We start from the raw sequence: 26,869 nt of genomic DNA on the forward strand, positions 1-26,869 counted from the left end.
TGTCATTGGCAATTACCATTTTTCACTGACAAAACACCTCTGCATTTTCCTCATGCTTAGAACATTTGTGCTATATGATGGCACATTCTGGCAAGCCTCCAACTGCACATTTGGGATAACACCTCAATCAAAGTATCAGTGTGGATACTGGTGCAGTGGAGAGGTCAACAGAGCATCTTGCCACAACACATATTCTTGGAAGGGTCTTCTTTACAACCTTCCAGCTGATGTATGTGGATTTACATCTACCTTATCACATCTCTGATGTTATTTATGTGTTCTTCTCCCTCACAGTATGTACATATGTGAAAGAGAGAGCATTATATCCACAATATTCAAAGTATGCATAAGGCAAACAAAAATAAAAAACTCAACATCAATACTTTTTTTAAAGCATAGGAAACTATAGCCAGCTTTAGGGCTACAGTAAAGGGGAAAATAATGTATTTAGTACCATTTCTCTGTTTCTGTTGTGGTCATGGAGTTTTACATAAAACTGCATTCTAATATGTTCCAGAAAAAGAATGGTGTGCCCCAGGACTCTGTCCGACACATTTATTCATGTTGTCGTTGATGTTCTTAATTTGTGTTTATGTCCCAGCTCACCCTGGTCGTGTAAGCAGCCTCCGGGTCGTCCTCCAGGACTCGGGACAGGCCGAAGTCTGACACTTTACACACCAGATTGCTGTTGACCAGGATGTTTCGAGCCGCCAGGTCTCTGTGAACGTAGCCCATGTCTGACAAATACTTCATGCCCGAGGCGATGCCACGCAGCATTCCAACCAGCTGGATTCCTGTGAACTGGGCATCATGTTTCTAAAAGAAGGACAGAACAGATGAAAGCAATGAAGGCACGCTCTGTTAACACCACACTGTTAATGTACATTATATAAAACAAAAAGGGAGTCTGACCTTTGCGGCTATTTGCATAAAATGAAACCTTTCTATGTTAGTATCCACAGCATTTTCATTAACCTTTAAAAACTACCTTTGACATTCTGTACCTCATCCTCATCTCAACTGCAAAATCCCAAAGCCAGAGACGCAGTAATGTATGGAAATTACAATCAGACCAGCATGAAACTGAATTTCCTTGCAGTAATTGTCATCCACTCCATATATAACGTTTATGATGCTATTTTATGTTTTTATGTATTGCATAATGATCAAATCTGATGACCAGGGATATAATATGCGAGTGTCATTTAGTGTGAGTTAACGGGCCTGATTTCTATAGTATTTTGGCTGTATTCTTCACAAAAACCACCTCCATAAAATAATATCTGGTACTTTAAATCACAGTTTTAGTGTCAGAGTCTAAATATAGTTTTTCAATGCTATTTCTCTTCTGGGAGGAATACATCTATGTTTTTAAGGTATCACAAAACATTTAAAGGCTTAAATAACACCTACAGCATAGAATGCATTTATTAAAATGGTTAAATTCAAAGGTGTAAGATACTAACACAGCAGAATGTCAAAGCATCCAGGGGCTGCTCATTAGAAAGCCATGCTAGGTCAAAAACTTGATATATTGCATCTCCATGGCACCGTGTCAAACTGTTGAGAACTCTGTTTATATTGCAAATCCTGAAGATCTCATCTGGATTATCTGATAGATTTTTATAGCAAAATGTTTGCAAAGTGGTGAGATGCAGTATTTAAACACACAGTGGATGAAATATAAACACAAGGCACTTTTTTTTTCCTGTTTGCACTGGCATGCTGGAGTGTTTACACTGATTTACACTGACAAGTGTTTATGAATAAGTCTATATGTTCTGTGATCTGTCGCCGATATCTCAAAAGCGAAGACGTATAAACAGTGGAAGCACAAGGGGAGAAAAAAAAGCCTGAGATGATAAAATATCAGCAGAAAGCTGACAATGTTAGGCAAAACATGCCCAAGTGTATCTATTTATCTATTGTATCAGTGGCAGTGTTTGCTCTGGGTTCGTACTAGGCTCTATTTAGCGTGTGACTAAGTCCGTCTGTTTGCCTTTATATCTACTGTTCTTCACATGCAGTGGCTTCCTCTGTTTGTCAAAGACCACGTCATTTCTCAGATGAGTGTGTTTTCCTTTGAAAACCGACAAGGCCCACATCACCTCCCATCTCGTCTGGAGCAATTAGTGGCCAGACCACCTGTTTAGTCACTTCAAAGATTTGCAGACTCACAACACGCACATAAGCTACAACGTAAAGGTATGAACGTGCGTGTGTTGAGTGTGTGTCTGTGTCTGTATTTATACATATGATACGTTTTCAGTGATGAAGTGCAGACCCCTGAGGAAACGTCAGGAAACAACAGCTAACCGGCCTGAATACGTCTGGATGCAGAGCAGAGACATGTGGAAAAGGACTAAAAAGGCATCAGCATGCCTGCTTTCATGCCAGTGTTGTGGTTTGGCGCTTGGGCTTTGGCTAATTTCAGTATGGCAGGTCAATTCCTCTTTAAGAGAGGAATGAGAGGTTGGCTGGAATTAAACTCACTCCTGGCTGGAAGAGGAGTAAGTGTACAATTATAAAAACACTTGTCATTTGATAAGTTGTTTGGAGAATGTAGCTGAAATTCAACCAGTCTCAGGTACAGCACTTATTGGAAATCATAAGGTAGTGGTAAAACCTTATTTTTTAAGCAAGTTACCACATTTTCCAGTGGTCCTAATTGGTTTTTCATATTCCTGTCAAAACAATGACACTCACACTTCTAGTAATAGTTAAAAAAAAAGCTTTTTTATATATAACCGGACAGATCTATTTATTGTGTAAGCATTGACATATTTCTAGTAAATTGCACTTTACATACTTGGACGTGTTTAATGAGAAAAAACATCCTGAAAAAGATATTTTTGCTGCAAGCAGGAGACCTCTATTATAATTGTTATTTTATTATTTTTCTATGCTGAAATGAAGATTTAATCCATGCTAAAAAAGCAGAGCACATCATTTAAATCTGGAATAATCAGTATAGATGTTTTTCCCACTGTGATAATACAATTTTAGAAAAAAAATGTTTGAACTTTTTATTTTTAATACCTGTAGCTATGGAGTATTTGAACACATACAAGCACAGTCGGTTTGTCTCTGAGTAGCTGTTAACTAAAATGTATATATGTGCACTCTCTACTTCAAAGTGTGTGTTTGTGTCTTTTTTTATTACGTACTCGTAAGAAGCTGTCGAGGGATCCGTTCTCCATGTATTCTGTGACGATCATGACGGGTTTACCTGCAACACAAGTCACACCATAATAGTCATATTCTTAAAAAACATGAGAGCAGTGATATCCGTTTGCTGCACAACTGAAACACCAAACAAAAAACTCCCCAAAATCATATTAATTTCAGATTTATTAAGACACAGAGGAGTCAATAGGGAGGACTGTGGCTTGACTTAAAGCACATATTCACAGGTCCTGATGGGGACCAGGTTGAATTCACTCTCTGTTCTGTCTGTTCCACACATACACACACTCACAACAATGAAATGTTCCTAGTCATAGTTTTAGGGTCCCAGCAGGTCAGCTGTCAAAGTGTGACATCTTTATTTCTGTGGAAGATCTGGCTGTAAATCTCTGCTGCCTGCTATCATCTGTACCTGATCAGACTCCAGCCAACACAAGGTTTATTACAGGGAAAGAAAGAGAAAGAAAGAAAAAAAAATCTCTAAGAAAACTTTAAATCACCCGTTGTTAAATGAGCAGCGTCAGCGTCAGGATTTGTTTGTGCCCCAGATGGCTTTGTTCTCTGCTTCACTCTTGACTTGCCACCAGTCATATGCTTCTTCTCCTTTTTTTATTCTGATTAATGTGCCCTCCTCCTCCTGCCCTCCTTCCTTGCTGACCTACCTCTTTCCTATCATCCGTGCCTCTTTTTTCATCATCGCCCCATCCCTTCCTCCCCTTTCCTTCTTGCGTGTATTAATGAGAACCCTCTCCACATCTGGTAAGATAGGGACGCCTTTTTTTTTTTTTTTTAAAGAATGACACAAGCTGTGTGGAGAGGGTGACGGAATTGGTTGTTAAAAGAAACAAATCTACTAGCCTCGCTGGGGAAAAAAAAAAACATTAATAATGATGGAATTTGGCTAACTCAATCCATTTAATTAAATCAAAGCAGGTCTGAACCAAACAAATCTGGTGTGAATTTCTACTTTTCCTACGAGTCAGTCTGGTTTATTTGATTGGATTCTATTCATTAATATATGTACAAAAAAACCTTAAAGTTCAAAGAAAAGGTGCACTTGAGTTAGTCAAAAATGTGGAGATTAAAAACAGGTTTGACTTTTATGAAGCATACAACTTTGACTTAAACAAATGATTTTTGCTTTTCATTTTTCCCCTAAAACATTTTCTAATAAATGTTTTTTTTTTTTAATATGACATGTTCTTTTACGCATTTTTTTGCCACAGGGAAAAAAAGAGATTTAACTCCCTGAACAGCATGAATTTTCCTCAGAAAGTTGCAATACTTTCATTTCCAATTACAGTAAAAAAAAAAAAATCTCTCATCATTTAAACACAGTCACAGATCCAGTTAAACACCCCCTCCGCCCACACCCAGTCCCTAAAAGGCTTTGATGGATTGTTCCGTTTACCAGCGGACGGCTTTTATAGTCGCAGACGGGAACACACACACCCGGTCCTCCCTCCTGTCCTCCGCCCTCTTCCCTTCCCTCTTTCTCTCTATTCTCAACATTGGCAGCGAAGATAAAGGCCCCCAAGCCCCTTTGTTCTGTGAACCCGAGTGCAAGTGTATGTGTGTAACTGTGGATGTGTAGGCCTGAAAGAGAAGAGGGCATACATGTGTGTGTGTGAGAGAGAGATGGAGAGTGTGTGTGTGTGTGTGTGTGTGTGTGTGTGTGTGTGTGTGTGTGTGTGTGTGTGTGTGTGTGTGTGTGTGTGCTCCTACAAATATGCAGCCTGTGGATCAGCCAAAAGCAGCAGCAAGGTAAATGGGGTGTGAAAGTCTCAGGATTATTAAGAATTAACAGGAGCAGCTTAATAAATCACCCTACAGCAGTGTGTGTGTGTGAGAGAGAGGGAGCATATCAAATGGACCTCCTAAAACTATGCCCTGCACTCACGCTGCTCCAACTTATGCACATGTGTTCAGGGCATCCCTCCAAATGTCATGTACACACACACATGCACCCACTGTTCTGAATATTGGGCTTCCCCTCTCAGTCTCAGAGCAGCAAATTAAACCACAGTCGTGTGTTATTGCAGCATTTCTCATCGACTGAACATGAATAGGAACACTGGTTTAAGATGTATTAGGGCAACAGTCTCAGTGATGAGAGATCTCACACACACACAGAAACTCTTTCACTTTGAGGACGTACTGATTTCAAGGCTAAACGAAAAGAATCGAGGAACAAAGCTGTGAGTGTGTGTGCTTTCCTACAAAAGTTTTCATGGTTATTTTTACTTTAAGTGTCCTTCACAAAACAGTTATTCCAGTATTTCTAGTGAATGAAAATGATTTCTGCTAAAAGAGGCAAAACACATTTAAATGGTTGGAAATAAAAGCTAAAAGCCAACTTTGTCCACATTCATCTTTTGCTATTATTTTATAATTTGATATAACTTCGAGCAGTATTTTCAGAAAATACAAAAGAGAATAAAACCAACAAAAAAATAAAAATTAAAAAGGTTAATGCAAAGTTTAGATTAAATTATGTGTTAATGGCATTATTTTGTAATTGTGGTAATTATATATATATATATATATATATATATATATATATATATATATATATATATGTGCACAATTTGGAGTCACACTTATCAGTTTGTAGTTTTTCCCCTTTTTCTTTCTCTTCCCCCCGAATTTCTCAATTAATTAACACTATGTGATGTAAATCCATTGTCAGTTCTTTACTTCACAGTGCTGTTTTTGAGTAGAAGCCAGGCTATTAAGTCACTAAATTCAAAGGCCATAAATTAAAAGGAGCAATTAGGGCACTGAGTTTATGCAAGAAAAAGGCAGATGAATAAAAGACCAAAAGAAAGAGAAAATAAAAATCAAGCACAATGAAGAGAGGAGAAGTTCTCCAGGTATTTTGTTCTACTCTTTAGAATAACCATACTGGCAGAAGTACTTAACAAGCTAAGTGCCGCAGGGAGAGATAGAGGCCGGACCCGTTTCTCAGCGACAAAGTTCAGACTCATTATTTCCCTTTTTCTGCAGTCATTCCCCTTTTAAAGAGGCCTTCTGTGTGCTAATGATAGTCTTATAAAGAGGCCCAGAGGGGAGCAAGTCAGAGATATGGATTTATGGATTTATGCCCGCTTTGGACACAGGCTTTGATCAGAGCACATTGATCTGCAGAGATTTACACCACAGCAACTCAATAAAACTCCTTCGCTCTTTCACAGACGTGTCGGCCACTTTAGAGCCATTTGTCAAAGACAATTGCAAATCCGGAATCGGTAAAAAGACTCTCCGGAGAAGCCGAATCTCTGATGGAATGTGAATGCAAATGTTCTGTTCTGTTCTATTTAACATCATGTCTCCTAAGATTTTAATTCTACTTTAATTCATGAAGGAAGAATCAGCAGAATAATTCCAGTGTGCGGACCAACACCCAATATCACCCTGGGAAAAATGGATCAGGCAGATGTTCTTGGAAAAAGTGTTTGTGCAGCAGTAAGTCATGAAAGTGAATTTCGCAAAGTCAGTTCCCGTCAGTGTGCCTTTGAGTCATGAGTCATGCTCGCACTCACTGCGTGTTACCACCCCCTCCAGCCTGATGATGTTGGGGTGGTCAAACTGTCCCATGATTGACGCCTCAGCCAGGAAGTCCCGCCTCTGTTTGTCGGTGTATCCTCCTTTAAGGGTCTTGATGGCCACACAGATCTCCTTCTTGCTGGGCAGCTTCAGGCGACCACTGCACACCTCCCCAAACTCACCTGAGGATAAATTAATGAAAGAGGATGTACTTAATCATTCATTCTAGAGTAATTAGGCTGCATGTGCTTATTGTATGCATGTTGTGTGAAGATGTACGATCAAAAAACATGGCAAGAAGGCAAGGTGTGCAAACCTTCTTAACCTTTTCAAAAAACTTCAGTTTCATATGGTAATTACAAAAGTTTGTGTTTTAAATACCTCCAAAAGTAACTCAATACTCTGAACTCGTTTTTGTAGCAAATTGCACATGGCCGTACTTCAGAGAAGCTCACCGACTAACTAAACTAGCTGCCTCGTCCAGAAACCTCTGAGTGCATACTAAGCTCACTTACAACAGACAAAAAGAGAGGCCACGTTCCAGTTGTCATCTATTAAAGGACTTTTTGTAGTCACTTAACCTCTGGCTAGCTCAGTTTCACGATTAAGAGCTTGCTAACAAGCGTAGCATGAGGCCAAACTACTGCCCAAGAGGTTCTTGCACTGATTTAGAACAGGGCTTCAACTATTGCTCAAGGTATACTGTAGTGATGTATGACTTATACAGATGCCTGTCAGTGAATCAGCCAGATGAAGCTGGAGATCAAAACGGATCTTGCTGATTACCTCTGTCATTATTTAACTCGCATTAATCAGGAATTGCATTTGTTGATTTTGGAGAATCATAGCCTGAATCCACAATCTGAAAAACTCCAAAGTGAACAGACAGCAGTGTGATGTTTCAGCTTTATTTCTATGTCAAATTTAAACACATCATGACTCAACATCCACTCTGGGAGAGCGCAATTAGCATTCTTTGCTGCTGAGGGGATGTGTGTGTGTTTACCTCAGCCCCTACTTTTTTGTGTATGTGTATGTGTGTGTGTGTGTGTGTGTGTGTGTGTGTGTGTGTGTGTGTGTGTGTGTGTGTGTGCATGTGTTCATAAGGTACTGTAAGCTTTGTAGGTAGACTGACCACTTCAAAGGCCACCCTGGTGACAGGGTTTTGGCTGGACTGGACAAGATGAGTGGAGTGTGTACATCTGTGCGTACACGACGTATGCGAGTGAGTGTGTTACACCATAACATATATGCATATTGAGTGTGTGCTCATGTGGGGTGATGTCAGAGCTGAGACATGCAGATCTCTCTCTGCATCCAGTACAGTCATATCCCCCAGCAGCTCTGGTTCAGAGATCATGGGTCAAACCCTGGACTTGAAGCTATGGGGGTCTGGAAGAACTTAAGCCAGAATAATTACAACCTGTCTGAATACCAAAAGCATGCCTGGTCTTTCGAGCTCTGCTGCATTCTCGCAGCCCTCAGCAGTGGACAGACGAGCCAGACCAAGGCACCTTTTTATGTGGTCACTCTGAGAAAGAAGATCTCTGTCCAATAAGGCTTGATTTGGGACACTTGTTCCTTTCCTGTTATGAGCCAAGCTAGGTATCCCACTTTGAAGTTAAAGTCTGAAGCATGTAAGCAGAGTGGAGCGTGTGTTTCATGTCTTTTAACACACAATCACCGATTGGCAAGCAGATCAAAGTCCCGTTAGCATGTTTAATGAAGACAGATGGGAGTTGAGGCAGGGATAGAGAAAGAGGAGGTATGTTGTATATTGTTCAGAGTGCTTATGTGGCTTCATAAAAATCACACAGATGGGTGGTATGTTCCCGCGAAGCTGACGGACAAAAATGTTTACATCGTGGCTCAGGCTTTAATGTTCACCTCTGCTGTTGAGTTCAGATTTTCATGAGCTAAAGTGGATTAACAAGAGCGAACCACAGTCCCCTCTCTTTGCCTCTTTGTCACACTTGCATCTGCAAAGCTATAGTTTCTCATACAGGGTTTCTCGGTCTCATAATGTTTCTGGGATATTCTGTCCATATTAAAAAAAACAAAACAAAACTAAAGTATTGTTGTGGTCACTAAATGTGATTATCCTGTCACACTGTCATTTCATTTACAATGTCCAGAGCATGATTTTAGTTGCTTTCCCACATAAAAATAGACTTATTGCACAATGTGATTCTGAACTTCGTGTCAGTATGGAGAAGCACTAAAATAAATATACTTTGTCTCAGCTGTGCACTGTACGCATTAAAAATGTATAGTACACTGTTGTGTAGTGTTCTTCAGTGTGAGCTCAGCTGAGTGTGAGGGCATTAGGGTTCAGCTGATATTGGTTCAGAACAATGATAATAAGGATGAGGTATAATTACTTGTTAACTTCTAATGCAAGATTTTCCAGGGCATATTGTTAAATCATTTTTAATACTTTTTTATGCATACAACATTGCTTTAAGATAGGCATACTTTTGAGCACATTTCCTGCAACTAGGCAGATCTGAAGAGGTTAGTTCTTAATAGTGTGAAATCAAAATGATTCCTGAAGTGAATAAAAAGTGAATTCCCAACTGTGCTAATTCCATAATGAATCGAACACTATTTCTTCTTATCATAAGGAACAACTACCTTTTCTATATATAACTTAAATAGAAAGCAAATATGTGCTTACATGCCACTAACTGTGCAAAGTTTAATATGTTTTGTACCTGCCATGCACTATGAAAAATGCATGGTAGAGCACAGCATAGTCCAGTGTGGACTCAGGTATTAGACTCTCAGGGCGTCCTGACAGTTTTACAGTGTGAAGGGCTGCTGGGACTCTGGAGACCAGTCTGCTGTTATGTGCTGTGTGCTTTAGTCTCCATCTATTCAGACTGCACTCGACATGAATCATAATGCATTACCCTCCCATCTGCACTCCTGCTGAAGTTATCAGGGAGGAGAGGAGAGGAGAGGAGAGGAGAGGAGAGGAGAGGAGAGGAGAGGAGAGGAGAGGAGAAGAGAGGAGAGGAGAGGAGGATTGTTGTACATCTGCAATCATTAAACATCAGGTTTTCAGAATCAGAGCATGAGACAATTGCCTATGGGAAAAGTAAAGCAAAAAAAAAAACCCAAAACAACAACAACAGTATGAGGGCAACAAAATAAAGGAGCAAAAGAGGAAAGGGGGGACAAGAACCAGCTGAAGGTGTTTTCATTTCACCATCTTTCCCTCCATCATAGGTGAGGACTGGAAAGAAGGCGTGTCAAGCTGCGGCATTAAATGCTTTCTCATTCCCAGCTGTGCAGTGTATGGAGCACAGATAACTAGCCTGCTGCTAGGAAATGTAGATATATAGGAGCTCTACGTGCACTTGAGTTTTTTTCTTCAGTTGGTTGTGCACTTGGTGTGTCTTTGTCATATAGAGCATGAAAGAGTGGGAAAATAAAAGAAGGTGACTGATATGAGAGTTGGAAAAACAGGTTTGTCTACTTAGTGTTTTTTTTTCTGGAATTACTGTTTCATGAGTTTTTGATTATCCCACCAAACTGGCAGTTTTGATTATTTGTAATTATATATAATTATTATGTTCATGCTAGAAAGGAAGTACACTGAATGCAGCATCTTGCAATGTTTTACAGACTTGTTTTTTTAGTTTGCTTGCCTGTAATAACCTAAACAACATCTGTGTATGTAGCAAAGTCTGGTAAAGCACGTTCCTCTGCCAGTTCTTACCTGCACCCACGACTTTATCGATGGCGATGCAGGAAGCATCCAGCTCCTTGGCAAACTCATGCACAGCCTGGCTCGGGTCTTCATACGTGTGGGGGTCCACATAGGTCCTGATACCTGGCAGACGCACTGCAGCAGCAGAAGAAAGTTGCATCAGTTAATGACTATTTGAAGTCGTGCGCCTCCCTGTCTTTGTCCCAGCGGCCTTACCTCTTCTGTATGAGTGATTCTAAACCTCTAAGTATGTGTGGATGATAAATGTCCACTGAACACTGCACAATAAAGGCAGCGCTTTGAAGATGATATAGTCTTAAGTGTCTCATTAATTACGTTTGGGTGAAGAATTTCCTTCCAGAAACAGGTCAGGATGGGCTTTCAGCAGTAGCCAGCTGATACAGTTAATCTTGTGCTGGAATAACATCTGCTTACACTTGCTGCTGGTTAAACATTACCTCCAAGAAAAAAAACATTTTTATGTGTTTAAATAATTCTTTAACAAAAAACAAAAAAATCATGATTCATAGACACCATAAGTTGAGTTAAGTGATACATTTATTGGGGGCCTATTACACAAATAAAGATAATGTTGCAAAGCTATGTAAACCTATCCTTTAAGTGGTTTTAGTACTCCCTGTGTGCTAAAAATTTATGCTCAGCATCTGACCCATCCTAACTATTCATGAAGCAGTGGGCAGATGCTATTCAGTGCCTGGGGAGTTCTGGGTCTAACGCCTGGGTCGAGGTTAAAGGAAGAACTATTCCTAATAAACAACACGTTGTAAAAAGATAAAGAAAACAGGGAACAAAGTGTGTGCAAGGTGGATATAAAGAAAATTAAAAAAATAAGTGTAGAGTGCTTTTAAAACCACCAACTTTTTAATCACGAGGTTAAAAATAAAAATCAATAATGGAGATTTTCTCTGGGGAATGGGAATTACAAAAGTAGTTTTGGCTCAAAGAACGATCTGAACTCGTTCCCTTTATGAATGAAGTCTCCAGGATTGGTTTGCAAATGGACCGAGAAACCTCCATCTCAACATGGTCTCCTTTTGATTATTGTCTTCTCGTATAACCAAACAAACCAAAATAAAGGGGAAACCACATCAAGAGTGGAAATCTCTGTTCTTCAACGGCAGCTGTTGGTCAAGGTGTGTTAAAATGTTCAGAGAAAGACGTGTCTATTCAAATGAAAAAAGGTTTGTTTCTACTCAGTAAAAAGTAACGTGCAAAGAGGACAGATCGGAGCAGGTCTGAGAAACCAGAGTCCACTACTCACAGTGGCCGTTGCCAAAGTGCAGCCTTTTCTCATCAGGATGTTTGGATTTGCTGCGGCAACAAAACCTGCCAATCCAAACAGAGAAAGATCAGAAGCGGTGCCACATCTCCCAGTAAAACTTCACCCACAAGCCCAGCCTGAAGGCGAGCAAGAGCAGTGTGTATGTAGTGTGTGTGTGTGTAATCCCAGTTCTTATAAGCCAAAAGAGGATCAGTAAGTCTTATAATGTGCCATGGATTTATACTCTCTCTGAACACTAGAGACTGCCAACTTTAACCACACACACAGGCATGCAATCACCACACACACATTCCATACAGGCACACATACCTATACACAGCCTTTACAGTACATTTTGTAGAAGTTACAGAGATTAAATAAAGGGAAACTTTTTGAATGAAAGCTCACAGTGAGTGTCATTACGGGGTAATTTTGAAAGTCATTTTCAAAAACACGCATATAATCATCAGTTACCACTGAGGGCAGAAAGTCATTGGATTATTGTGATTGGAGGAGACAACACTTGAATGGGCAATCAAGACAAGTGAGCGGTGGACCAACCTGCCAATCAGGATGTAGAGCAGCACAGTGAGCAGGATGATGGCCACGGCAGAGGAAATGGCAATCAGAACAACCTGGCTGCTCTCACTGGAGATGGAGAAGGCCGCTGAAAGACAGATCAACAGCTAATGAGCAGTGGTGAACTTGTGGTGATGACACGCCCGTTAAGACAACACAAATATCAATTACCCTAGAGTACTATTCCAAAATCTGTGTGTGCCAAGATTAAATATTCCTTGGATTTACTGCAGTATATTTAATTCCCACGAGAACAGATAAAGGTTGCTGTTGAATTCATCGCAGCTGATATATTGTCTTAGTAAATACCTGGATGTCTAAATCTGACCAACACAAATAAAAAGTTGCCCTCACCAGAAAGCCTGTTCTTGTCAAAGTAGGAAAGCTTCTAAAGTAGCTGTTACACCACTGAATACAAAGATTCCACTTTTAACCCTCTGACACCCAAAATCCGCCTGCAGGTTTGAAATACACGCGGCCTTTAAAGACTGCCAAAAATTCAGTATTGTCAGAGCCTGAAAGATATAAAAGCAGAAAGAACTGCTAGATGTTTAACTTTCTGATGGTCCTTGAACTATTAACATGTGATGTGCATTCTATCAGGAAACTCAATCAAATCTAAGCCCAATGTCGAGATATTTCATTAAAATCACCTATTTAAAAATTTGCTCTGACCACATTCTCTACCAAACTAAAAGCTTTGAGCTCCATGGTGCATCTAGGAAGTCATAAATGACTCAGATGTGACCAGCAATTACTCAACAAAAATTCAAGGTCTTTTCTGGCTGAACTGCAGGTCATATTTACACACAGCAGATAAGGGATAAGTATAGGAACAAATTAAAAATGTAAGCAATAAGATATCTACAGTATGTAGAGTGAAAGTTTTTTATGCCCAAACCACTTATTATTTTTATTAAATAAGTTAAAACTGTATATTTTCATAGCATTATAACCATGCACAAAACACATTTTTAAGGTCTCTCTGCGCCTAGCCATGATTGTGCTGTTTTCACTGAGGTGCAGGACTGGAAATTAGAGTGAAAAATGACTGAGGGTTCAGAGCGCTAAAAGCAGAACAAAAATAACATGTATATTTCTGTGGTTTACAATCACAATGGCTTCACCGCTGTACCATTTATTATCAATTATTGCATTTAAAAGGCTATTTGCTGTACTACAATTAATCAGCAGAAACCATATAATCAATGTAGCTGTATTTTTAACAACAGCAGTACATTTTCAGTCAAATAACAGCAAGCCTCGACTCTCTGCGGTGCTTACAGTCAGGACTGGTCTCAAACTGAAAACTGGGGCTGCTGGTTCCATATCCAGCAGCGGTGCGTGCTCTGATCTGAAGCAGGTAGGCAGTGTTGGACTTCAGACCGCTCAGGGTCACGTTACACCCTCGAGCCCGAAGGATGGTGTAGCTGGTCTCCTGCTCCTCCTGTAGGACACAGAGGACAAAGGAACAAGAAGATGGAGAAGAAGAAGAAATATGTGACATTTTACAAAAAATTATTTTTGACTCCACAATTCTTTTGCATATACAGTATGCACAATCCAACACTGTCTGGACTATGGGCATGTCCTTTTTTTTTTTTTACACATGCATACACGAAAACATCCCAGACAGTTTGACAGCTTTCTTCCCAATCTGATGAATTATGCCTTTTATATTTTATGACTTCTCTCCTACTGATCTCCACTGATAAAACAACAGGAGGATTTAGAGGATTTACACACCAGGTCTGCATTCAGCACATTGTTTCCAGATGTGGAGGGTAGAAAAATGGCAGAGAAAAGAAGAGAAGGCAGGGGGTGGATGAAGGAGAAAAGAGGTAGAAAGTAGGCCTACATGTGACTAATTTACATTATATGTATTTTTCTGAGGAACACAATTAGAACTAATGCAACTATAAGACAATAAAAATAGAAACCAACAAAGTACATGATTTTCACTTTTGAATGTATGCAGTTAGAGTACAAAAAAAATATTTTTCACCAAATGCCCCACACAGGACTGCAGTCACGCTTTTATTGATCTGATTTTATGCTATGAAACGAACATAGTGAGAAAAGAGAACAAGGACAATCCTGAACAGTAATGACAACCTATTAGGGTTGACTTCACTAATCCTGAAAATGAGCTACACGTTTTGCAACTTAGCCAAGCTCGTAAAACTCATTCAAGGCCAAACCATGTTCAGACATTGTCAGTTCCTCATTTTATAGACCCAGTTATTAAAAGGCGCTCATTTGAACAGGCAACGGCATAAATACTCATAGACAGCGTCACACACACACACATGCACATAATCAGTGTCCAAAAGAAACTTCACGCCCATTAATGGAGTGGATCAGAGTTTTATGGTGCACAAAGCTTTTTAAACTGGTATGTGTGTGAGGAGGTAACTGATACAGCAGACCTGCACTCCAACGGCTCTTCATCACAACTATAAATCTCTCTCAGCTTGTCACCGTTCAGCGCTCAGGACAGCATGTGATCCACAAAAATCACACACAGGTGTGGCACGGGCACCTTTGTGTGCATGTAGGAAGAAACTCGGGTCACACACTTCTCTTCAATGCATCCTGCAGCCAAACAAGCTTGTGATTGTAGACTGTTCACTTGTGTGTGTGCATTTGTGTGTGTCTCACCAGAACACTGTTCGAATTTAATCTGGCCTCTGTTCTGCACTCTGCTTTGATAATGTAAACAAAGCTGTAGCAAATTATAGCTTGTATAACACACACATACACACACACACGCACTCACAGCCATCGATGCAAATTCATACCGACCCCAAAACAGGAGATGTACAGCAGAAGTCTTGTAAATACAGTCCTTCAGCCTGCATTCCTTTTGTCTAAGACTAAATAAACAGCCTAAATTAAAGTGGATATGAAGCTCTCTCTCTCAGCTCTTTAGATTACGGTGATAAAACATGCAAAAACAATCAGTAAAGTGTATTCCCACAAATTCTATTTTCACAAAGTGCACTTGGAAGTGCCTTATCAGCTGCAGAGTGTCCCTTAGCCGGTTAAAGCGACAGGAAGATCATACAGTTAGCCTGGGATTTCCAAAAGATGAAACACCTCTCTTCTTCTGGGAAGCATTCTGGTTGGGAATTCCCAAGAACATCACCAAACCTTCCCTAACCATTCCCATATATAGGGCAGGAAATGAATAACCCAAGTGCTGTAGACATTCGAGCCTCTGGCTTCGTGACGGCACTGGTGAGAGCAATGTAGGCAAAGCCAGAGGCAAAGGACTGGCTAGGTGTGGTTAATTAAAAATAATGAGCTGGCTGGGTTGTCTTAGCCTTGTCAACAGCTAATTTTAATGACCCTCTTCTCAGTTAGCAGAAACATAACTTTAATCATCCCTAAAATTTTGGCTATCAGAGAAACAAATTAAATGTATTACAGCTCCTAAAAGAGAACGACATAATGAGCATGGTCAGTTTAGTAGTTCTGAAGGGGCTTATTGTATAACAGCTTTAACAAATTAGAGTTATTTATTATTTTTATATAATAGATATAATTATTCAGCAAAACAACCAGTCCTGCTAGATTGTAAAACTGTATCACTTTATGCCGTTTAAACATATCTGGTCATACTGACTTTGCAGAAACTTATTTTACATCCTTGCCAACATCACAACTTTTATCTGTCTCAACTTCATCCAAGTTTAACTTAGGGTAGATTTAATCCAAAGAAGAAGCTCAGTTGAAGCCACATAACTATGACATACACTATATATAATATATAATATAATACACTATATATGGACTGTTGTGCATCAGTTCATAGCACTCACAAGATTAAGTTCAGTCCCTTTGAAAATTAATTCCATGACATTTGTTAGAGTTTTGTAGCAAGCATGTCTTGCTTTCTGTACAAAAAGAACTGAAGATTGTTTTTATTACTTGTTTGCTTGTCCTGTATTAAAAAACTGGCTTTCACTAGCATAGTTTAGGTGTTTGCATGTCGCTACACTTTTTAATTGTATAGGTGCTTTGAGGTCCATGTTATTTTCAGTTGGCAGATAATGTAGCACGAAATTGTTGCCTTACTTAAACATAAGAAGTCCATAATTTCCAGTAGCACATTATGAGATGAAATGACTTGTGCCAAATAACAATTTAGTTCCGTCTCGCAATGAACTCCCAGTAGGAACATCCGTGTTTATTTAAATGTTAATAATCAGAGATCTCACCCTTAATGTCGCTCTAAATCTTTCCCTCGTCCTGCTTCTGAGACAAAATGGTGTTTGACTTTTAAACATCACAACGAAAGCATTGCTGTAACTGTATAACTTTCCTTTTAGCCCAATGGCTTGACCCCTAGAATATGCTGCTCCACTGAGGATTTTGCCGACTGTGTAAGTATTTTGGTTTGAGTAATGTTATGTGGTTGTTGGCAAAATGTTGAGTTTTCTACAGTGACAGAAGCTAAGCTGGAGTCATCTGCAGATCGCTATTGGATTACATGATTGTCTACACTGTGCATGTCTGTTTTAAACTTGTGTAAATACAGACAGAAAACCACAGAGAAGCAGAAAGTCTGGCTGATGCTGCAAATCTGAACATCCCTTCCTTCGTAAAAGCTCTCTCTTTTAATCTTTGTCGGTCTGTTTTTGTGTTCCGTTTCGCCATCCTGTTTATGTGTACATGCAATTATGCCTGTGCGTGTCTGTGTATGTGTCTCTAAAAGCCTCTTTCTGTCTCATAAGTGAGTCATGGTGTGGTCTTGGTGTGGGGAATTTGTGCCCCAACGTTTGTCCTCTCATGGCCCTGATCCTTGGCATGCTAGGTGCCTCAGCCTGCCACACGAAGAGGCCTCTATCCTGGAAGGTTACAGGGGTCTCCGTTGGTTGTCCAAGTTTGCTCTTCTGCATGGAGGAGCCTTTTGTGCGAGGTTTAAAATCCCTGGGTATGTATGGCCGCTGTAGAGAATCCTCTGGGAGCTTTATGCGTGTTTGTGTGTCTCCAATACTTCCTGAAAGACGATGTGATTACCAGAGAACAGTGAAAATCCATGAGGTTTTACCTCTAAAAGATTCTTCTTTTAACTCCACCCTTCAATTTCCTCCTGCCCTTTTTTTTTTTTTGTGAATTAACGTGCATTTGTGATGAGTGGGCATTTGTGTGCATTTGGTAAACCACAGCTGAGAATTGGACCTGCAGTGAGCTCTGACCCAGTATCACTCATTAACTTTTCCTCTCACTGTTTTCTGGCCTTGTTTTAACGTCTTAGGTAAGGATGGCTGAGCAGAGACCAGAGTTTAGAGAGGAAACAGCTTCTGTCAGCCTACTAATCAAGAGATTAGGGGCCACTGCTGGCATTCAAGCAAACTGATCTGGGACACACACACATATCCACGCACACACACACACATATACACACTGAATCTGCCAGAGTGATTAAACTTGCATCCACGGCTAATTTCACCATCAAATGTCAGCCATAGCACTGCATTGGTGCTGAAAGCCAGTGTAATTCGTTCTGCACTAATTTCCCTCACAGAGGAATGAGGGACCCCACAGATGCATTTACTGTCTGCCATAAAACTTGTCTCCATTAAGGAGCGGACTGGAGAGGAGGACAGCCAGAGAGACAGAAAGGGAAGATGGAAACACGAGATGATAGGTAAAAATAAAGGAAGACGGGAGGAATAAGGAACAGATGAATGGGGACAGAAAGACAAACAAGAAGGAGAAGAAAAAGAAGAAGAAAAGGGTGGAGGAGGGAAAAAAATGAAATAAGATATCATGGAAAGTGCAAAAAGTGTTTTTAGTGTTTCTGTATCACTAACACAAAGCACGCAAAACATAACAAAAAAAGGTTTTATACTGTGCAAGGCTTTTGTGAAAAAGAGCATCTAGAATAACTACAGTTGCAATCAGTCACTTCAAGACTTTGAATTTAGATAAACAAGCCTCAAATATTAAATGTTAAGAGTTATCGAGTGTTAAACAGGAAAAGTGGGATTCTGTCACATTTACATAGCACTTAAAAGTGAGAAACAACATTCCCAAACAAAGATTTAAGCAAAGAAGAGTCTTTCACTTTGTATATGTGGTCACAGAATGATTTTTTGTAGTGTGATGCTACTTGTAACACACTGAAAACAAACAAAAAAAAAAACACTTAGTATGTAATTCTGGTAATTTTCTCATTTGTTTTTTTTATGCCACTTTTGTCTTTTTTGTAAATAGAGCAACTACTAGCATAGCTTAGCATAAAGACTTGAAAAAGGCGAAAACTAAATCTCCAGGAAGAGCGCTGGGCTTAGACCTCATAACTGCACAGTGGCTGCACTTTGTATTGCAACTTCTGGCAGCATGTAGCTCTTACTGGTCCAAAAAGCATTTTTTCCCCAAACACGGTCATTAGAAAATGAGTGGCTGTGAAACAGTGAATCAGTTTTTCCAAAGGCCAAATTCACCCAAAAACAACAGAATTATCAGAATTGTATCCATTAATTCCAATAACCTTTGGAAAGCACAGAAAGGTTAGGGTGAGGCTGTGTAATCAAATTATTTTATTCCATTCGTGTGTGCATGCAGCCAAAAGAAATTCAATCAGCTTGGAAAGAGGAAGTCTTGGGTGTGCGTGCACTTAATTGTATCTGTTAGAGAGGGACTCTAATGGATGTGCTTTTATGGGCCTCAAAAGGTGCAAGTGTGAGGAGGAATGCAGAGGCTTTTTCAGTGTGTACACACAGAGAGCGATGTTCAAAGGAATTACTGTGGTGCCATCTTTGAAGGCAGTAACCAATTCTCTTTAAAACATCCATGGCAGACACAGATAGGCTGGATATGTCTGAAAATAATACATCTCCTCGCCTTTATATGCAGACAGCAGCAACAATTCTCATTTAACTCACCAAAAGAACAACAAAATCTGCTTTTTCCACAAAATGCAAGTACAGTTCATGATGCTGCCTTTCTCAAAGGAAAATGAGGTTAGTCAAGCTAAAAGTTACAAATTCTGCACCAACCTTTTCGTAGTATTTGATCTCATAGTCGAGGATGATACCGTTGGGTCTTTCTGGCTCCTGCCAGGACAGGGAGACGCTGTTACGAGACGTCTTCTCCTTTCTGATCACTGTTACTGGAGAGGGAGCTGGGCAGGAAATACAGACAGACAGACAGACAGAGTGAGTTCCTTTCTAGTAAGGTTCAGTGAAAGTTCAGTCCCCGGTGTTGAATCCTGGCAATTGTCTGTAGTTCCTGCCAGTCTAATTCAGTTTGTTGCCTGTTGGGGCCACATTACAGGCTGTAGCCTGGGGTTGTGACTGGAACAGGACAATGTACACTAATACAACTGACTTGTGTACGCACACAAACTCACACAATCTCAAAGGCATATACCATTACATTTAACCTCTGTGTAAGCAATATTGTAAACAGCGATGAGCCCAGATGCTTCCGCCTTAACCCACTAAAGCAAACAAATCAAAAGCTGGCCTGAACTGACATATCAAAATTTCATGGTTCTTTAATATTTACCAGCATTAAAATGCATCACAAAAAAAGTCTCCCCGTAAACTGAAACCTGTTTTCTATTTTAAAGCAGGCATACGAATAAACTTAAACATCCATACCTCTGCTCCTTGAAGAACCTTTATAGATTAAACCTAATCCCAAAGTAAAAATGTGTTCTTTTTAACAAAAACAAATATCTATTTTGCTACTGTATTGTATATCTGTAGATTGTGCACATTACTGTAGATAAAATCAAGTATCAAGTAAGATAAAAGCTTGAATATATATGATCCAAAAACAGATTTCAGTCATTTCAACACAAAGCAGTCTTGAGGCAAACATAAACAATGTAAGTTTAGAGCTAAAAGGCTGAAAAATTGAATGGTTGTTATCAGATGCAATAATGGTCACAGCTGAACAGACACAAGGGGAAAAAACGCCTTTTTAAATTGGAGAGGACACCTTTTGGAGATTAACTGGCTCGTTTCAAAATAAAGACATACAAGTCTACGCTTGGTCACTATGTGAATTTCACTTTTAGATAAAGTTTTACACAAAAACATTTGGTAGATCCTGCTTGTACCGCAGTAAACAATTCTCACCAGAATATAATTCATCTTCCACATTTATTGCCATGCCCATTGTTCTACTGCATTTTTGAGAAACTTGTTTTATTTCATATTTGAAACCAATCCTCCTCCTCTCTCTGTGCTGTCCCCATCCCTTTTGGTCTGTTTCTTTCTCCCTCACCAACCTTCCTTGCCAATCCTTCACCCATGCATCGCCTTGCCTCGGGGAGTTCACATGGTCCCAATCTAGAAATTCAGCACATCTCTCCCTCTATCAACCCTCCAGTTCTGCGTCTCTCTCCCTCTCTCTTCACTCCCTTTCTCATTTCCCTTTTTTACTGCTCTCTAATTGCCAGGCAGCTCCGGGGCCAGCTCGGCATCTGAGGCATCGACTTTTAATTTTATTAGACCACAGGAAAAAACATGTTTGTCTTTGAAATGTTCAAGCCTTTCTTGATTGTGATTATATGGCTGCAGAATGCGCCGAGAGTGTGCGTCCATACACTCGCGTGTGTTTCCACGGGAAGTTATTTTTTTCTCCTGTAATGAATCCAGATGGGGAGAATCTGTTTCTATACCCCCTGCTCCTCCTCTCCTCCTCTCCCTCTGGTTCTGATAGTGGGGTGAGGCTGTGCTTTTTATTGGCTCTGTGGTTTATGGTGGTAATGATTTACTGCGTCTGGGTCGCTTGGAGGCAGCTTCAAGTTCTTCTCCTCCTCCGTTTCCTTCTCCACGCTTCCCTTTCTATCTTTCTCTGCATGTCTGTTGCCAAGCACTTAATTTGCTGTCACTCTCTGTTTCTGTGTGATGCAAAACTGCAATGCTGATAGAGCGCACCAGGCCTGGAATATCCTTAGAAACCGGCCTTCTGTCATTCAACTGTGATTTGAGGGACACGATTGCAGCTGTTGGAACACATCTAAGTATCCGATGCAACAATGGCAGACTATTGTAAGAGATAGTATACTATTGATAGTCGCGCTGAGGAATTCAATGGCTTAAACATTGCTCAAATGTTACGTGAGGATGTGAGACTTTACCCACACCTTCTCTCAGTTTAAATTCTAATTCACTGACATCCACATCTTCATTCCAATAAGCTGATAAAAAGGGATGTGCCCATGCATGTATCTCTACATGCCAAGTTTGCATATTTGACTGCTCTACGTGTGGTTCACAGTTACTTGGTTGTTTGCATAGTTATGACAACAATTGGAGGGCAAAGGAGGCGAGAGGAGGAGCGCTATCTGACAGCACCTTGACAGCGCAGCCCGGACACACTGCTCCTTCCCAGGGAAACACTTAATCCAGCTTTTAACAGCTTTGGCATCTATATGTGTGTGTGTGCGTATTTGAGAGAAAGTGTACAGACGGGTGGGGCTAGTGCACTGACATACCTAATCCTTGTAAACTCTGAGGGCTGATGGAGAGTGTGCAGCTGCAGGCTGAGATATTTGTTGGACGGAGAGAGAGGGTGGACTGCGAGTGTGTACGACGACAACGGGTTGAGGTGTTGTACATGCGTGTGTGAATCTGCATATGCATGTGCTGATCTATGATATGGAAAGATCCATCACTTCTGATGATCACTCAGACATTAAGATGGCTTTCAAGATTCTGAGCACACACAGGCCTCCTCGTGTTGATAAGCCCTCTTCAAATCTAATATATATTCAGATCGCAGAGAGAATTCCCTTGACTAACCACACACAGATTATAATGCTTACTAACAGCAGACTCCAAAGCTTTGCTAAAGTGGCTTGTCTTTTCATTTGAATTGTCTTTTTTTTATTAATTGTGGTTTTTAATCCCCTCTGACCTTTCTCGAAGCAATAAATTACTCGAGTCCTTGCTTATCTTCGGTGAAAACTCATGTGAACACACACATGCACACAATCTATATTTGCTGCTCATCCTCATTTTGTCACTTAAGAGAGGTCAGGTCTGTCCTCTGTCACTTATAGTTCAGACCAGTGGTGACAAGACAGCGCAAACACAGCCGACATCCGTCTGTATATGTGATGTTTGTACAAACAGCCTGTCGCATTTGCACATTTAGAGTTTGACAAGGCTCTTCTTCAGGAAGTTTGCTCAAGTATGATTGAATGTATTCATCTTTACACTGTGTGTCTACTGTCTCTGTATGTTTGCCTTGGAGTCCGTCTCCAAGACAACTATAAAGTTGAAGCTGAATGTCATCACCATACTTGAAAACTGTATAGAAACTATTCTATCACAAGGAAAGGGTTTTACACAGTAAATGCCACATTTGTTGTTATGTAGTAACATGACTGTGAACCAGCAGGTGCTACAATAAATGTACATCTGAACCACTACAGTCATATATAGTATTTCTTTGCACGTATCAAGGAGAAGTAGGATAAACAATTATCAGCTGGTGCAGAGGCTGCTGGCTTTCACAGTGTAAGGCCTGAAATTTTAGAATCCGTACACAGAATAAATCCCTCCATCTCTACTCCTTGCACCATTTGTTGCTGAGCACACCCAGGTGTGAAGTAATTTTTATGGCCTAACAACTACTTTGGTGATATTTTAACATTTTAAGTCAATGCTTTATTTTATTCTTCTATTTTTTTGGTGGTGTTCTTCAGATGTCTCAATTATGTATTTCCTGACTTTAAAAAAGATTAAATCCCTGAACGACTGCACTACATTGCCTGTAGAAGCTACTTGAGAAGAACCAGCCCAGATAGCAAACTATGGGTGAATCAATGTTGAATCTATGTTGAGACCTAACGTCGAAATTATACAGAAAGCGCAAGGTTGATAAAATGTTGAGTCAACGTTTGCTTACATAGATTACATGTTTGCAGACATAGATTCAACATTAATTAAACATTGACCTGTCAAACATTTTAATTAAACCAAAATACAATGTAGATTCAATGGTATCTTTTAAACACAAACTTCAATGTTGACAAAACGTTGTTGAATCAACGTTGATCCAACCATCAGTCTTCAACCGTAACCACAATTCAACCTTCTTAACCCTAATTCAACATTGATTTAACATCTTTTGTTTTCTGGGTAAAGTGTGATTTATGGTTGAAAAGCAAACGTTGACTCAACATTTTATCAACCTTGCGCTTTCTGTATAATTTCGACGTTAGGTCTCAACATAGATTCAACATTGATTCACCCATAGTTTGCTATCTGGGAGTGCTCCACAGTAAGTGTGCAACGGTTACACACCTGAAATAAAACGAGGATAGAGAGGCTGAAACAAGCAAAGGGCTTGAAGTACAATGATTCCCACTACATTAAGCTTCAAGGTAAACCCACTTTGACCACTCAGTTTAAAGTCATTGCTCTTGCCATCTGCCTATCATCATTGATGTGATGGAGTCTGACCTTGCTGTATGACGACTTATGAGTGAAACTCCCATCTGCTCACTTTGGCTGAAAACAACCTTCCAAGTGCTAAATCACCCTTCATGGTTTGGAAGAAAAAAGCCATACGGAGAAACAGAGAAACACATAAATATGAGGAGAATGGCAGGGTGCGGTTTTGGTTTGGAAAGGGACAGGTAGAAGGAAAAACCCTTAGTGTCCATCCAAAGAGACACAGGCAGAAGAAGACCAGCTGACAGACAACCATCGGCAAATACAAAGGCGAACTGTGTAAGAGAAGAGTGCCGAGAGAAGGGAAAAAGGAAAAATAAGTTGATGAACTAGAGTGAGACCTTTGCACATTCCTGACTAGAGTCAGGGATTTCTGAGGTTTGGCACTTTCTACTGCAGCAAGATTTATTTTACCCTTGGAATTTCACAGCACTACTTCCCTTTGCCTCCTTCTTCTTCTAAGGGCTGGATGTGTGGAGAGATATTTGTATAAAAAGATTGATGGGAGTTTTAGGAGACCATCTTCACGTTAAGAGTCTGTTAAAAGGAGGGGATTTTTTTTCCAAAAGGGGGAGACATTTGATCCTGGTCGTTAAACAAGAGAATAGCGGCCTGGGATCGTCTTGTAAATGTCCAGGGTGATGGCTGGAGTGCATATGTTTGGGGCATATAAACCATCGGACCGGTGTGTTATATCATAAGAATATTTAGATGGAGAGGGAGCAAAAGGGTGAGAAGTGCCTGCATATTATGATGTGTTAGGTAGTTGCTGTACTTTTTTCTTCACACACCTGTGGCATTATGTACAGTTGAAATACACTTTTCTTCTCGTACGATAACCATGTGCATCATACATATAGTGTCTGCCTAAATCTAAGTTTTACCTCTTGACTGTGTCAAAAGGTGTCATTTTTTCCCTTTATTATCTGAAGCATTTGATGCTGTTTTAAGACATTTTATGTCTTTCTTAGATTGCAAAAACTGTGAGAAATAAGGTCCTGGGACAGACTTAAAGCAGGGTTGCTACACCTTTGACATGAATTTTAGATGTATACTGCACTTGTTCTTTCCTAATATGTAGTAAAGGGGTAGGGTTGGTCTCAGAGGTGCTGAAGAGAGAGATGCATATACTTTAAATGAAGCACCCATTTTTAACTCCCTGTAAGGCATGCTATATGTTACAAACACATAGATAAAGTCTGTTAACAAACAGAGAAATGCTTGAATACTTATTAAACATTCATAAATTGCTGTTAAAGCAGTCTACAGCTTTCAGCTTGCTACCCTTAATGATTAATGTTACTGAGTGGAAGTCAGTTAAAGAAATAAATTTTGATTGTTTTATTTGCTGCTAGAGGCAAATAATGTGTTTCTGAATGGTGGCAGGTCTGCTTCTTTTGGTACACTTTGAAGAATTTCCTCTAACTGGAAATGTGACAAAATGGTAGAGACAGGATAAATGTACATTCCAGATGAAGCAGATTGGACTTTTATAAACATGGGTCTACAGATTTATATCATTCTGAAGTTGACTTCTATTTGACCGGGACAACTTTGACTTCAAGTGTGTGAGTTAACATGTCTATAGTGTACACTTGCATCCTACATACGAACACCTGTAAGAGACAATCCCAGACATATTTCACATTCCATAAAACTCTGCCTTACAATAAGTGATGAGATGAGACATATTCAGTGAGCCTTAAAGACTGATTGATAGTATATGTATCAGTAGGCTGACTGACTGACTACAGATTGTTTTTGTGTTTGGGGGCATATGTGTGCAAATGAAAAGAGGGAAGAGGTAGAAACTGGCACATTCATTTTGCAATTCAGTTAATTGTGTTTGTTCTAGAATACCTCCTACCTAAAGTGATTCATGTAAAATTGAGCGTCTCTTGGAAAGCTTCGAGGAGCTCATGCCACATTAATGGGAAACATGCCACGTTGAAATAAACAGAAATTCTCCTTTAAGATGCACTTAGCTGCTTATGAGTGGGTAGAAGGCATTCGTTAATGTAATTTCTAAGAGCTGGGAATCACGGCCTAAAGTCTGCAACACTTGACATTTTTACCTCAATGAGTCAGCTCTTTCTTAGTGATGTGTAAACCCTCAGCTTTTTACTCAGTGAAATTACCTGTTGTAGCGGTTATTTAAAGATGCAGAAAAGATGGTTCAAAAACTGCTACTTTTTTGATGTCTCCCTGATTATCTGTCTTTATCTAACGATGTGCTGTGGCATCTCACCAGCTTGGTTGGTGGTGATGGTGACAGCGGCGTACTGCCTCATCTTGGGTGCCAGCGATGACACGCCGTTCAGTGCTTCGATCTCAAATGTGTAGTTGGTGTGGGCCAGCAGGTCTCCCACCGTCACCGTGGTGTTGTGGAGGCCAACAGCTCTTGGCAGGAAGCGAACATTGCTCCGGCAAGGCTCACAGCGCTGACTGCCACTGTTGCTGCCGTTAGCAGCGACACCTCGGCAGCGTTTGCAGAGGACGGTGAAGGTGATGTCCCTGCGACCTCCTGTGTCCTCCGGCCAGCTCCAGTCCAGGATGACCGAAGTCTCGTTGATGGAAGAGATCACATTCCGGGGAGCTGAAGGAGGTCCTGAAAGATGGAGAAGAGCCGGAGATGATGCGATATGGAGGAGGAGGAGGAGAAGGTCATTTGATTTAGAGAAGCAGAGAGAGTTTTAGGGCAGGAAAAGGTGATTAGTAAAAAGATGATAGATGAAAGGAAAGAGTGCAAAGTAAGGAAAAGTAGAGCAGCATGAGAGAAGAAAAGCGGCATCAATATCAATCAGCAGACTGACATGAGATAGAATTTGATTTAACAGCAGAACCATCTGTCGAGTACAGTACAAAGAGCAAGTAAGACAAACTTTAAAAATTAAAGGTCCTCTTAAATGGTAATTTTACTTTCTTGCTGCCAGTTATTTCTTTTTGAGACAGAATGTTGGAGCAACACAAGTGCTGACTTTTTTATAAAAGAGAAAAAAAAGAGGCTTTTCTGCTACACCTATTCAAAGCAGGGACATGTTTATATGTGCTTCCCATAAGAGGTTTTATCTTCTTTTTTTAATCTAATTTCATGTAAGTGACATTTTCCAGGGGCAATTTGTCATTTTATTC

General features: G+C 40.1%; 1 protein-coding gene across 3 annotated transcripts in view; it reads right to left on the bottom strand.

The window, feature by feature from the left end:
- Window positions 1-26,869, bottom strand: part of epha3 (eph receptor A3) — a 103,393-nt gene that overhangs the window by 17,456 nt on the left and 59,068 nt on the right. For all 3 annotated transcript variants that reach the window (XM_022212069.2, XM_051958871.1, XM_051958872.1), the window contains 9 exons: window positions 25,986-26,345; window positions 19,319-19,443; window positions 13,593-13,755; window positions 12,291-12,396; window positions 11,730-11,794; window positions 10,457-10,582; window positions 6,729-6,914; window positions 3,168-3,229; window positions 607-816 (listed from right to left, as the gene is read on the bottom strand). In XM_022212069.2, coding sequence (XP_022067761.2) covers window positions 607-816; window positions 3,168-3,229; window positions 6,729-6,914; window positions 10,457-10,582; window positions 11,730-11,794; window positions 12,291-12,396; window positions 13,593-13,755; window positions 19,319-19,443; window positions 25,986-26,345 — 1,403 coding nt within the window. The remainder of the gene's footprint in view (window positions 1-606; window positions 817-3,167; window positions 3,230-6,728; window positions 6,915-10,456; window positions 10,583-11,729; window positions 11,795-12,290; window positions 12,397-13,592; window positions 13,756-19,318; window positions 19,444-25,985; window positions 26,346-26,869) is intronic.

This window comes from Acanthochromis polyacanthus, chromosome 14, assembly GCF_021347895.1.
Source record: "Acanthochromis polyacanthus isolate Apoly-LR-REF ecotype Palm Island chromosome 14, KAUST_Apoly_ChrSc, whole genome shotgun sequence".
NCBI lineage: Eukaryota > Metazoa > Chordata > Actinopteri > Pomacentridae > Acanthochromis > Acanthochromis polyacanthus.